Genomic DNA, 13,399 nt, shown 5'->3' with positions numbered 1-13,399 from the left:
TTCCCTTGTGGACCAGTGGTTAGGACTCTGCACTTTCACTGCCAAGGGCATGGGTTCAATCCCTGATCAAGGAACTAAGATCCCACAAGCCACACTGCACAGCCAAAAAAAGAAAACCCAATTTCATGTTACAGAAAAGGTAAACTATTAGGAATGTGGGAGGAAAACCATGTACAAAGATGTTCATTATAGCATTTTCATAATAGTGAGAAGGCAATGGCACCCCACTCCAGTACTCTTGCCTGGAAAATCCCATGGATGGAGGAGCCTGGTAGGCTGCAGTCCATGGGGTCGCTAAGAGTCGGACACGACTGAGCGACTTCGCTTTCACTTTTCACTTTCATGCATTGGAGAAGGCAATGGCAACCCACTCCAGTGTTCTTGCCTGGAGAATCCCAGGGACGGCGGAGCCTGGTGGGCTGCCGTCTGTGGGGTCGCACAGAGTCAGACACGACTGAAGCAACTTAGCAGCAGCACCAGCAGCAAGAAATCAGAACCAATGTGGGTGATAAACTGTACGTATAGCTAGTGACATGTTTTACAGGCATTTCAAATAGAGGACCTAAGTGAGCTTGAACAAGTATATCGTGTGATTTTCACCTTTAATTATGCTGTACCCTCAGCTTAAATGCCTTTTATCCTCCGTCCCCTTGTCACTGGTGTTCCCTTAACCATCACGTCCTGCAAGAAGCCCCTCTAACAACTGCCACCACTGCCGACCCACTGCACTCTGGTTTCACCTCCATTCCAGCCGTATGGTGTGAGCTCCTCCTATTCTTGTGTTTTCAAAATGTTCTGAGCAGATGCTGCGTCTATACTTAGTGCTTAGCATTGTAATGATTTTGCCACTAAACTTAACCTTCTTGGTAGTTGGTCTGGATCTTAAAAGGTTCGTCACTTCGGCACACAGTAAAGGTTAGGGGGAGTAGCATTTGCACGTCACGGTTTTTACATGGATTCGATGGGAAAGTTCATGTAAACGACCAACGTTCAGTGAATGGCAAGGATGAAGACGGGGGGGATCATGCTAAGAACAGTGATAAGAACTGTATGTTTTTTTATTTTCACAGATAGCCCCAGTGCAGGCCTCGGTGTTTGTGGATGGATTTTGGTGGCTATATCATTCTTGTTCACAGTTATAACTTTCCCAATGTCAATATGGATGTGCATAAAGGTAAAAAAAGGTTTCATTCACATCTGGAAAGGGGCCAACTCATAAGTACATAAGCCCATGAAGGGGGGGTGTGTGTGTAAGAGAAACCATACTGACCTGTAATTCTTTTCCCTTCATCTCTTGAAAAATTACTGTAGCCGCCTATTACGATGGAATTCTAAGACTGCTTTTCAGGGACTTCCCTGGTGATCCAGTGGTGAAGACTCCACCTTTCAATGCCCTAGAGTGTGGGTTTGACCTCTGGTCAGAGAACTAAGGTCCCACCATGCCTTGGGGTGTGGCCAAAAAATAAAAAAAAATTTTTTAAACAGACTTCTTTTCAGCCCCTATCCAGTCAGTCCTTCCTGTGGGTTAAAGTAAGGACCACCATCTAAAGCTTTCTGGAATCAGGGATGCAGGACAATCCTGTGAGAAAAAGTCCTTCAGTGTCAGGATTCTGAGGTGTGACTGCAGGTGCTACTGTTTACTGTGTGACCTCTGCTGAATTTCCTCACCTGTCAGATGGGAGGAAATGGCAACGTCTGTCTTACAGGGCTGTTGTGAGGATTAAATGAACTATGTACTTAGCAGAGCACCTGGCACGTGGTTATTGTCCCACCTATGCTGGTTATTTCTTCTCTAAAGTTATTCAGTTCAGTTAAGTTCAGCCACTCAGTCGTGTCCGACTCTGCGACCCCATGGACTGCAGCACGCCAGGCCTCCCTGTCCATCACCAACTCCTGAAGTTTACCCAAACCCATGTCCATCAAGTCGGTGATGCCATCCAACCATCTCATCCTCTGTCGTCCCCTTCTCCTCCTGCCCTCAATCTTTCCCAGCATCAGGGTCTTTTCCAATGAGTCAGCTCTTCCCATCAGGTGGCCAAAGTATTGGAGTTTCAGCTTCAGTATCAGTCCCTCCAATGAACACTCAGGACTGAGTTCCTTCAGAATGGACTGGTTGGATCTCCTTGCAGTCCAAGGGACTCTCAAGAGTCTTCTCCAACACCACAGTTCAAATGCATCAATTCTTTGGTGCTCAGCTTTCTTTATAGTCCAATTCTCACATCCATACATGACCACTGGAAAAACCGTAGCCTTGACTAGACGGACCTTTGTTGGCAAAGTATGTCTCTGCTTTTGAATATGCTATCTAGGTTGGTCATAACTTTCCTTCCAAGAAGTAAGCGTCTTTTAATTTCATGGCTGCAGTCACCATCTGCAGTGATTTTGGAGCCCAAGAAAATAAAGTTTGCCTCTGTTTGCACCATTTCCCCATCTATTTGCCATGAAGTTATTAATACTGTGATAAATGACAGTCACTTACATATTGCTAAAAAGATAAAATATGCTCTAAGAATTTTCAGATTAGTTACTATTATAGTTTAAGGAACCAGAAGACAAACTATGAGGATGTTAACTTTTCTCCCCCTGTGTTGACGATTCATGAGTAATTGAATAATAATGTTAACAGCTGAGGAGTGAAGTTGTGAATTTGCTTTTGTATACTCTTTCTATACTATCCAGATTTTACACAGTGAGTATCTACTGCCTTTGTAATCCACAAAAAAAGTAATTAATTCTTGGTTATTCTGGGAGGGGTCATTAAACATGAACGTGTTGCCTGTAGCTGTTATCTGGTGTTATAAACAGCTCACCTATTTAGAGGAGAAATTTATATATATAATATTTCAAAAGCTATGCCTGTAACTACTTGTACTTCTCATGTTAAATTATGATTTGTGTTTTTAATCTAGATCATAAAAGAATACGAAAGAGCCATCATCTTTAGACTGGGTCGCATCTTACAAGGAGGAGCCAAAGGACCTGGTGAGTGCTTGCACTGTTTGTCTGGAAAGCAAAATTCATCCTTTTACTGATGTGATTTTCTTCATGAAGGTCTCTGTTGACTTAGAAGACTTCTCACAGCAGAATTTGTGCAACAATAGCAGTACAGCCTACCAGAAATTACCCTTTCCTTCCCGCCTCTCCCCTCCCCTTCCTATTTGAGTTGATAAGATTATCTTTAGGCCAGAAATAGCTGCAGCTATCGAAATTTGAGCGTGAGAATCCCTACTGAAATAAATGGCTTCCAGTCATTATTTTCGGCAAACTTCAGTTAAGCTCCCACTGAGCTTTCCAGGCTCTGAGAATTCAAGGGACACGGAAACAGAGTCCCTGCCCCAAGGGTCTTTCTGCCTGGTGGTGGGGTCGCGAGCAGAGACAGTTGACAGTCACAGTCCCGCATGGTGAGTGTTGTGTCAAGAAGCCACAGGTGGCTGTGGAGGCCCAGAAAAGAGTGTCCACCCCAAGTGGCAGGGTGCTTTCTGGAGGTGACATCTTGGCAGGAAAAGGTGAGAACTGGGGGAGAGGTGTCCCCAGGATAAGAGCATATGCAGAGCCATGCAAAGAAGAGCACTATAGCTCAGTGAACTGCAGGCAGCCCAGCCCAGCCGGGGCGCAGGACGGGAGCAGAGGGGCCCAGCCCCGCCGGGGCGCGGGACGGGAGCAGAGGGGCCCAGCCCGGCCGAGGCGCGGGACGGGTGCAGAGGGGCCCAGCCCGGCCGGGGCGCGGGACGGGTGCAGAGGGGCGCAGCCCGGCCGGGGCGCGGGACGGGTGCAGAGGGGCCCAGCGTATCCGGGGTGCAGGACGGGTACAGAGGGGAGTGGTGAAGAGGTGAGCAGGGACAGGTTGTGCAGGGCGCGGTGCGGCTTGTTTGTAGGAAACAGACTGGAAGAAATAGCAAGATGACGTAAGAAGCAATTGCATCGATCTAAGTGAAAACAGGGATTTCCCTGGTGGTGCAGTGGTTAAGACTCCACGCTTCCACTGTAGCGGGGCACGGGTTCAGGCCCTGCGGGGAACTAAGATCCCACCTGCTGTGTGGGACGGCCACAAAAAAAATGGTAAGTGAAAGCAAACGGGTGCCAGTACAAGCAGAGTAAGGAGATGCAGCCCCCAGGTCTCGTGGGGACAGCCGGCTGTGGGAAGAAAGCCGCGGGAGTCGAGGCTGCCGCTCCTGGCTCCCGGCTCATCCCCTGAGGTGCCCGGCTTTCTCGCGGTTAATCGGGTTGACCCTGTTAGAACCGAAGGGCACAGTGAGCTGATGAGTGAGGTGCCGGTGTGCCCTGATGGCGGGTGTGTCTCTGTTGCAGGCTTGTTTTTTATTCTGCCGTGCACTGACAGCTTCATCAAAGTGGACATGAGGACTATTTCATTTGACATCCCTCCTCAGGAGGTAAGGTTGTCTTCTGCTGTGGGTGGCTGAGCTGTCCTGGGCCTGGCGTGGAGAGGCAGCGGGGCCAGCGGCCACAGCACAGCTGAGAGCCCCTCTGCCCTCGGCGTCTTCTGGCCGTGTGGCCTCCAGCAAGTTCTCCTCTTTGGGCCCGCGTTTCCTCATCTATAAAATAGAGGTTATAATAGCAGGACCTACCCTATAGAGTTCTTGTGAGGACTAAATGAGACGCTCTATGTAACGTGCTTAGAGCAGAGGCTGATAAATAGTAAGTGCTATGAAAGTGCTTATCATTACAAAGCGGCTATAATGTTAATGTAAGTATAATGTTACCACTGTCATCAGCATCCCCCCGACCACACTTCTCTCTGGGTTTCTGATAGAACATGCCTCTTAGTATTCTAGATAAACTGGTTAGAAGCCAAAGAATTAGAGACTGCCCATTTGGTATTTTAGATAAGAATATGATATTTTATATTAGTGATTATCTCAGGCTTTTTCAAAGTGCCTCACCGTTGAGGCTCACAGCAGAATCCCAGAAAGCAGACAGGAGTCCCTCCGGACTCACGGGCGGGGCCAGGGCCTCAGAGTCCCTGCTCAAGGCTTAGCGTGGGACAGCCCCACGCCACGTGCACCCTCCACTAGCGCCGTCCCAGCCCTTGACACAGCGGCGGGCATCCTGGCCCTTGTGTCTGAGGAGGCGTCATGACCGTCACAGGTAGAGAGCCTGAAAGCAGATGCAGGGAAAGGACCAAAGAGATTGCTGGCGTTTGCTGGCCAGAGGCCAGGTCCTCAGCAGAGCGGTGGAGCCTGGTCACAAAGTTCAGAGGCCAACTCAGAAGCTCCCCTGCTGGTCCTGAGCCACATAGTTAGCGAGGTGAGACTTTGTAATCCACACATATGTAGTGACACCAGAAATCATTTTTACCCATAAAAGCAAGACTGAGAGCATGTCTATATTCTCTGTGTGGAAGGTTGACTCTCAGAAGGAGCCCTCTGAGGGTAGCAGGGAGTTCTGGCACTTTCCTCTGTAAACACGGCGGTCATCTGGCAGGGTCACGGCAAGCTTCTGCCTTCCAGCTGCTCCCTGAACGCAGAGCAGTTTGAAACTTGGCAGGCAGTCCTTTTTCTGATCCCCTGTGAGCTTGTTATGAAGGAAGATAAACACTCTGCCTACAGTAATCAGTAGACAGAGAGGCTGCAGCTTTACGAACCTCCAGCCGCGCAGTCTCCATGGCAACAATTCCTTTAGAAATGACCTACACTTTCCATCACATCATGGGAAAATTAATTTTCACCCAAGATGGGAATATATTATGTATCTATTTACAAACTCCCCGCTTCTCCTCCAGATTTGAAGTTTTAGGTTACTGAGAAAAAAGAATTAACTCTTTTGATGCCTGGCAGAACTAAACAGCTATTATCGTTTTTATGACTTTTTTTCCATGTACATAGCTCTTTACATTCTCAAAATGGCTTCACTTACAAACATCTTATTTGACCTTCAAAGAAATTTGCTTAGAATTGGGCAATATTAGTAGCCCCGGCATACAGATGAGGAGTCGCTAAGTCAGACAGTCGAGAACCCTCGCTGGAGGTCCCTGAGGGAGGAACCAGCAGCGCTGGAGCCGGAGTTGCGGCCCCTGCCTCTCCCCACACCGGTCCTCCCTCCCTCCAGCCCCGGGGCCGCGCTCCATTCCAGTCCATCTCTTGTTTCACTGCCTGCCTGCTGTGTGCCGAGCACTCTGCCAGTGCTAGAGGTGCAAAGAAAGACTGCCTTCAGAAGTTCACAGTCGAACAGGGAGGCAGTGGTGTCAATAAGTCACGTCACTGCAGGGAGTGGGTGAAGGAATGCGTATGTAACTCTCCCGGGAGGGTCAGGCAAGTTTCACAGAGAAGAGGACACTTGAGCTGTGTCTTAGCTGCCATATCTGTCTGACGTGGGGAGGAGTTGGGGGGGAACGCCTGCAGGGAGGCCCGGGACATGGAGCGCGGTGCGTGTGGGAGCCCCACGTTGTCTAGTGGAGGACATGTGCAGGAGTGGGGAGGAAGGAGGCCGGAGGGCAGGTATCAAACCAAGGACTCTGCCCTTGAACGTGACAGGAAGCACTGACACACGGGGTCTGTGTCCTGCAAGCGTTTTATGAAGCACACTGTAAATAGACTTTCACCCTGACATCGCCCTGTGGAAAGAGTTCAGTTCTTTCGCCCCAGTAACACTGTGCTTCTTCAGGCTCATCAGACACAGGCTCTCTGGCGCCTCTGCTCCGTCTCACACGTGATCGTCTGCCTTGAATGCTCCTTCGCTCTATCCTCAGAAAACTGTAATATCCTTTCTCACGACTTAGTTCATGTCCCACCTCTGCCAGCTACAGCTGTCCGTCTTGTCCCCTCAGAGCGTCCCTTGATTCCCTGGCCTCCGTGAAAGTAGGAAGTGAGGGTTTTCACGCCTTTATCCCTGAAACCCAGCACAGCGTCAGCTACTGACTGTGACTAAGTCTCAGGGTTTGTTGAATGATCAAATGAGTGAATGGAATTAGTAGTAAACGAAAGTACTTTATTAAAATTTTTAAGACATAGTGAACATTCTGATACTTCGTGGTCTGAGTCCCTTGGGGTCGCTGTAACAAATTCGGTGGCTTATAAACCAGGTATGTATTGTTCACAGTTCTGAAGTAGTGCTGGTGAAGACTCCAGCAAATTTGGTGTCTGATGAAGGCCTGCCTCCTCATTCCTAGATCACTGTTTGCTCATTATATCCTCACATAGTAGAAGGGGGAGGGCTCTCTCTGGGGTCTCTTAGAAGGATGCTAATCCCATTCATGAGGGCTCCACCCTCATGGCCCCCCAAAGGCCCCACCTCCAAACACCAACACACTGGGGATGGAGTTTCAACATGAATTTTAGGGAGACGCAAACATTCAGTCAACAGCACTTACTGAAAAAAACCAGCTCTTATTTTAAGACGTTGGGTGGAATCACAGTCCTTGCAGCTTCACTAAAGAGGAGGCTGACAGGTCTCCCATGCTTCCCTGCCTCGCAGATCCTCACCAAGGACTCGGTCACCATCAGCGTGGACGGCGTGGTCTATTACCGCGTGCAGAACGCCACTCTGGCTGTGGCAAACATCACCAACGCTGACTCCGCAACCCGTCTTTTGGCACAAACGACCCTGAGGAACGTCCTGGGCACCAAGAACCTTTCCCAGATCCTCTCTGACAGGGAAGAAATCGCACACAACATGCAGGTGAGGAGGGCACCGCCGGTGCGACTCAGCTGCAGGTTTGGGAAGAGAAGCTCAGGGCCCATGGGCATCTGAGAGCGTTTCATTAAGTCAACCTGGAGACTCACTGGCCTTTTTTCCTTCATAGAAAACTCTCCCCAGGCTTGGTGGAAGGGGATCTTTTTCATATGAGGAGGTTATAGGGCAGTAACACTCCAATGCGTGCATGTTTCTTAATTCCCTCCAGTATAATTTTTTCCCCAAAGTTAGTGTTAGCCTTTTTCTTCTAGCATAATAGCTCAGAGGCTGTTCTGCGAGACAGGGCAGGTACAGCTGGAGCCATGTTCTGTGCGAGTCCTGACCTCGTTTGTAACTCTTAACACTTTCCAATCTTGCCTTCATGACAGATGATGAATCAGATCTGACTTGGTCAGAAAAGATCGAGTGCTGCGCATCTGAGCTGTTGCTGTCTGTGCAGCTGTCTCTGGTCTCATGTGACACCCCAGCAACCATGCGACACAGAGCAGTGTGACGTCCCTCCAGCCCTGCAAAGGGAGGAGGCTGAGGCGTGGAGAAGCAGCACGGCTCCCACGGGCTCACAGGAGCTCAGCAGCCCTCTGGCCGCCTGTTTTAATAAGTGAAGCTTTATTAGAATGCAGCCACACCCACTGATCGGTGCATTATTTCCCACGGCCACTTTTAATCTGCAAAGGCTGAGTTAGTTGCACCAGACACTGGAAACCAGTAACCACTATCTAACCCTTTAAGGGCTTCCCCGGTGTCGGCAGTGGGAAAGAACCCGCCTGCCAGTGCTGGAGCCGTGAGAGGCGCAGGTGCAGTGCTTGGGTCGGGAAGATCCCCTGGAGGAGGGCATGGCAGCCCACTCCAGGATTCTTGCTTGGAGAATCTCATGGACAGAGGAGCCTGGCGGACTGCAGTCCACTGGGTCGCAGAGATTTGGACACGACTGAAGGAATTTAGCTTTTTTAGAAAACGTTTGCCAACCCACATTAGCTTATTAGTAGCAGAATCAAGAACAACTTCCCAGTAATCCAGGCTCCCACTTCAGCCTGCATGCCTCCGTGGGTAACTCTCTCTGCAGCCCTCCACCAGCACCTTGCCCACTCCAGATCCCAATGAACACAGCTGCCCTAGGCGCCTGTGCGAGGGCTGAGCATTTTCAGCCTGCCTTCTCTCTTCCTGACAGTGCACCCTGGATGATGCCACCGATGACTGGGGAATCAAGGTGGAGCGTGTGGAGATCAAGGACGTGAAGCTGCCGGTGCAGTTGCAGAGGGCCATGGCCGCGGAGGCGGAGGCGTCCCGGGAGGCCCGAGCCAAGGTGACTTTGTTTTCTCTGTGTGGTTTGTTTTTCCTGTTGAGGCTCCCTTTTAAAATATACAATGTAAAACATGCTGGTTGTAAAAAATCTAAATAGTCCCAAAGTAGTAAAGATGAAAGCTCTGCTCATCACTTTAAATCATATCCCCCTGCCACCAGAGGCCGCCACTCTTAACAGCTTAGTGTATATGTTAATAGCCCCAGATTTTCATTTGGGGTTTATTTGACTAGGCTGTTAGTCTACTGGCCTGTTTATTTTACAGAAGTAGGGGTACAATACATACTGTTCTTCACCTTGCTTTTTTACTAACCACCTCTCCTGGGAATACCGGTACATAGACAGCTGCGTCGTTCCGTTAGGTCTGTGCACCCCCTGCGTCATTCTCCCGGTCCTCTGCTGAGGACGCACTGACAGTCTGACTCCAGAGTGGACGGGCTGTCCCATCAGTTTGCACACGCTCTTCCCCCCTTATTTTTGTCTCTTTCTTCCTTTTCCCAAGTTGTTCCTCCTTCTTGCAGTTTCTGTCTTCCTTTTTCTGCTCTTTTTTTTTCCACTTCTTTTTCCTTGATGTCTGCTTTTTTTCCTCTCCTTTTTTTCTTTTTTTTTTAATCATCATCCCTGGCTGTGTCTTAACCCTGCATGGGTGTGTGACATCCATGGGAGGTGCTGAGGGAATATTTGTGAATCTGGAAAAGAAGACATGCTCAAATGAGTTCATAGGGATGTCTTACCAAACCCGAGGGCAGGAAGTAGAGTCAAGCCTCACCAGAATCAAAGCCAGAGACCGGGGGGCAGCCTCAGGGGAGGCAGGCATTCCACATCCCGGGCCTCGCGTCACTGCAGACAGCTGGAGGGGAGAAGGCCTGATTCTCAAGTGCGTGTGTCTCCCAGCTGAGTGCTGTGGGAAACAGACCAGCCCCCATTCCAAATTCACCCCAGAGTGATTCTTTCTGATCCAGCGTCAATCAAAGATCCTGAAAAGGTCCCACAACCCCTCACCTGTGAATGGATGGAGAAAGAGGGATAGTCTTCACAGGAGCAGTTGCTGTGGGCGTGACAGATCTCCCAAGATACCAGCAGCGAACCAGATTGTTGTTGTTAGAAACCAGTAGCAGCTGGTGATAATTGGCTAACCACAGAACCCTGCCCTTCTGTTAGGATGCCCTGTAACCCACAGATACTACTGCTGCTGCTGCTAAGTCGCTTCAGTCGTGTCCGACTCTGTGCGACCCCGTAGATGGCAGCCCACCAGGCTCTGCCGTCCCTGGGATTCTCTAGGCAAGAACACTGGAGTGGGTTGCCATGTCCTTCTCCAATGCATGAAAGTGAAAAGTGAAAGTGAAGTTGCTCAGTTGTGTCTGACTCTTGACAACCCCGTGGACTGCAGCCCACCAGGCTCCTCTGTCCATGGGATTTTCCAGGCAAGAGTGCTGGAGTGAGTTGCCATCACCTTCTCCGAAGCCAGAGATGGGTCACTCTAATTTTTTAGCCAGCACCAGATAGATTCATTTGACACACTGCATCCAGAATGTTTTACTAACCAGAACTTTTAGATTTTCCTAATGTGTTAATTGGGCTTCTCAGGTGACTCAGTGGTAAAGAATCCACCTGCCAAGCAGGAGACTCATGTTTGATCCCTGGGTCGGGAAGATCTTCTAGAGAAGGAAATGGCGACCCGCTCCAGTGTTGTTGCCTGGAAAAGCCCGTGGACAGAGGAGCCTGGTGGGCTGCCGTCCGTGGGGTCGCAGAGTCAGACGTGACTGAGCGACTAAACAACAACAGTGTGTTAACTGGTGCTTCTGGTGCCAGAGCCCTCCAGAGCCCCCCAGAGCCCTCCAGAGCCCTCCAGAGCCCCCAGAGCCCTACCAAGCAGTACAGAGCCCCCCCCAGAGCCCTCCAGACCCCTCCAGAGCACTCCAGACCCCACCAGAGCCCTCCAGACCCCTCCAGACCCCTTCAGAGCCTTCCAGACCCCTCCAGAGCACTACAGAGCCCTCCAGAGCACTACAGAGCCCTCCAGAGCCCTACAGAGCCCCCCAGAGCCCCCCAGCACCCTACCAAGCACTACAGAGCCCTCCAGAGCACTACAGACCCCTCCAGAGCACTACAGAGCCCTCCAGAGCCCTACAGAGCCCCCCAGAGCCCCCCAGCACCCTACCAAGCACTACAGAGCCCTCCAGAGCACTACAGACCCCTCCAGAGCACTACAAAGCCCTACAGAGCCCTCCAGACCCCACCAGAGCCCTACCGAGCCCTCCAGACCCCTCCAGAGCGCTACAGAGCCCTCCAGACCCTTCCAGAGCCCTACCGAGCCCTACAGACCCCTCCAGAGCGCTACAGAGCCCTCCAGAGCCCCCCCCCCCCCCAGAGCCCTACAAAGCACTACAGAGCCCTCCAGACCCCTCCAGACCCCACCAGAGCCCTACCGAGCCCTCCAGACCCCTCCAGACCCCTCCAGAGCCCTACAGAGCCCTCCAGACCCCACCAGAGCCCTACCGAGCCCTCCAGACCCCTCCAGACCCCTCCAGAGCACTACAGAGCCCTCCAGACCCCTCCAGACCCCACCAGAGCCCTACCGAGCCCTCCAGACCCCTCCAGACCCCTCCAGAGCACTACAGAGCCCTCCAGACCCTTCCAGAGCCCTACCGAGCCCTACAGACCCCTCCAGAGCGCTACAGAGCCCTCCAGAGCCCCCCAGAGCCCTACCAAGCACTACAGAGCCCCCCAGACCCCTCCAGAGCCCTACCGAGCACTACAGAGCCCTCATGTATTTTCTCTCCAAACCATGGTATTTTATTTAGAAGATTAAATTGTATTTATGAGAATGATATTAACTATGCCTCACTATAATCTAGTTATTTTGAAAATTAGGGATCCCTTTTACCTAGAATCTGTCATTAACCAAAAGTCCCGTTTCCAAACCACGTTGAATAGTAGAATTTATCATACATAGACGACATAGAATATTGGCGCCCTAAGGGTCCTTAGAGATTATCTTCTGAAAGTGGCAAATGCTGCCTGTCCCCCCACCAGCTCCCATGCCCGTCATTGACCACAGCGCTGCTTCCCACTGAGCGTTGACTTGACTTGAGAATGCTGCTGAAGCACTCCAGGTGTGCGTGCGGGCGTGCCAAGTCAATCCAGTAATGTCTGACTCTTTGCCACCCTCTGAGCTGTAGCCTGCCGTACTCCTCTATCCATGGGATTTTTCAGGCAAGAACACAGAGCCCGTTTCCTCCTGCAGGGCATCTTCCCGACCCAGGGATCAAACCCACGTCTCTTGTCTCCTGCATTGGCAGGCGGGGTCTTTACCGCCAGTGCCGCCTGGGAAGCCCTGATGCGCTCTAGGTAACGACCTGCAGCTGCTGGAAATTGGCCTAAAAATGAAACTTATTTGCCATTCCCACCATTTAGACGAAAATATCAAACCCCAAACAAGTGATGCGATCTCAGAATCACACAGCTGATTAGTGACTGTGGAAATTAGGATTCCCTGTGCTCCTCACGGCCTTCTTTCCAGGAAGGACTGAGCCCCCTCTGCAAATACTCTGACCAGTTAGGAAAGAGAGTCCTGACTTCCCTTTACAAGAAAAAATAAAGTCAGTTAGGATTCTGAATTACTGGGCTCTCAAGGGATCTGGCTGTCTTTAAGGGTGGGGTTAACACACAGAATCTCAAGGAGTCTTAATTCTTCCATAGAGTGCAGTTACCCTGCAACAACCACGAGGCCCAGTATTCAAGCTCTCAGGGAAATAGGGGTCACTGTTTCTTAAATACGTTGCAAAGGAAAAGGTTGCAAGCGTCTATAGCCTAAGAGACTTCAGAGAAAAATTCCTCAAGTTAATTAGCCGGAGATGCAAACTCATGTCACAAGCAGATGCCACACTAAACGTTCACTGTAACGGCTTTAAACAAGAAAGAAAGCAATCCAGGTGTGGGTGGGGGGAGGTCTCGGCAGTGAGAACACACGTTGGTGCGACAGCTCTGGAGCGTCTGGCCGTGTGGATCTGAGCGGAGCGCATGCTGGTTTCCCAGAAGACGTGCTCTGGAGCGTTCACAGCAGCACTTCGTAGTCACCCCGACTAGAGATCATCCAAACACCGCTGCGGCTGGATGGATGACGGTCGGCTGAGATGAAGGCGTCCTACTCCGCAAAGAGAATGAGCTCATTAAGTGCTCACGAGCGTCATTTGAGAGAAAAGTTACAAACGAGGACAGGTTCTCCTGAACATGTTATGTTAGCAGGACCTCTTTTTAAGGTTTTCAGACCGTGACTGGACATGTAATATCTTTTGTGCTTGCAGATCCTCCCTTTTTTCCTTTGTCACAATTCTCAGAAAAGTGCCTGGCATGGGCTTTGGGCTCGTATCTCTGGGCCTAGTTGTGTGATAACTGACGCAGCTCACCTTTCCAGCCCTTCCCTCGGAGCAGCCCCCTGGGCCACAG

General features: G+C 50.6%; 1 protein-coding gene across 1 annotated transcript in view; it reads left to right on the top strand.

Moving 5' to 3' along the window:
* Positions 1 to 13,399, top strand: part of STOM (stomatin) — a 34,700-nt gene that overhangs the window by 15,550 nt on the left and 5,751 nt on the right. Inside the window, exons 2-6 of the mRNA XM_052644582.1 lie at positions 1,071 to 1,174; positions 2,910 to 2,982; positions 4,309 to 4,391; positions 7,432 to 7,635; positions 8,819 to 8,953. Coding sequence (XP_052500542.1) covers positions 1,071 to 1,174; positions 2,910 to 2,982; positions 4,309 to 4,391; positions 7,432 to 7,635; positions 8,819 to 8,953 — 599 coding nt within the window. The remainder of the gene's footprint in view (positions 1 to 1,070; positions 1,175 to 2,909; positions 2,983 to 4,308; positions 4,392 to 7,431; positions 7,636 to 8,818; positions 8,954 to 13,399) is intronic.

This window comes from Budorcas taxicolor, chromosome 8 (genome assembly GCF_023091745.1).
Source record: "Budorcas taxicolor isolate Tak-1 chromosome 8, Takin1.1, whole genome shotgun sequence".
NCBI lineage: Eukaryota > Metazoa > Chordata > Mammalia > Artiodactyla > Bovidae > Budorcas > Budorcas taxicolor.
Note: the sequence above shows the minus strand (reverse complement) of the source record. Positions and strands in the feature narration are given on the sequence as shown.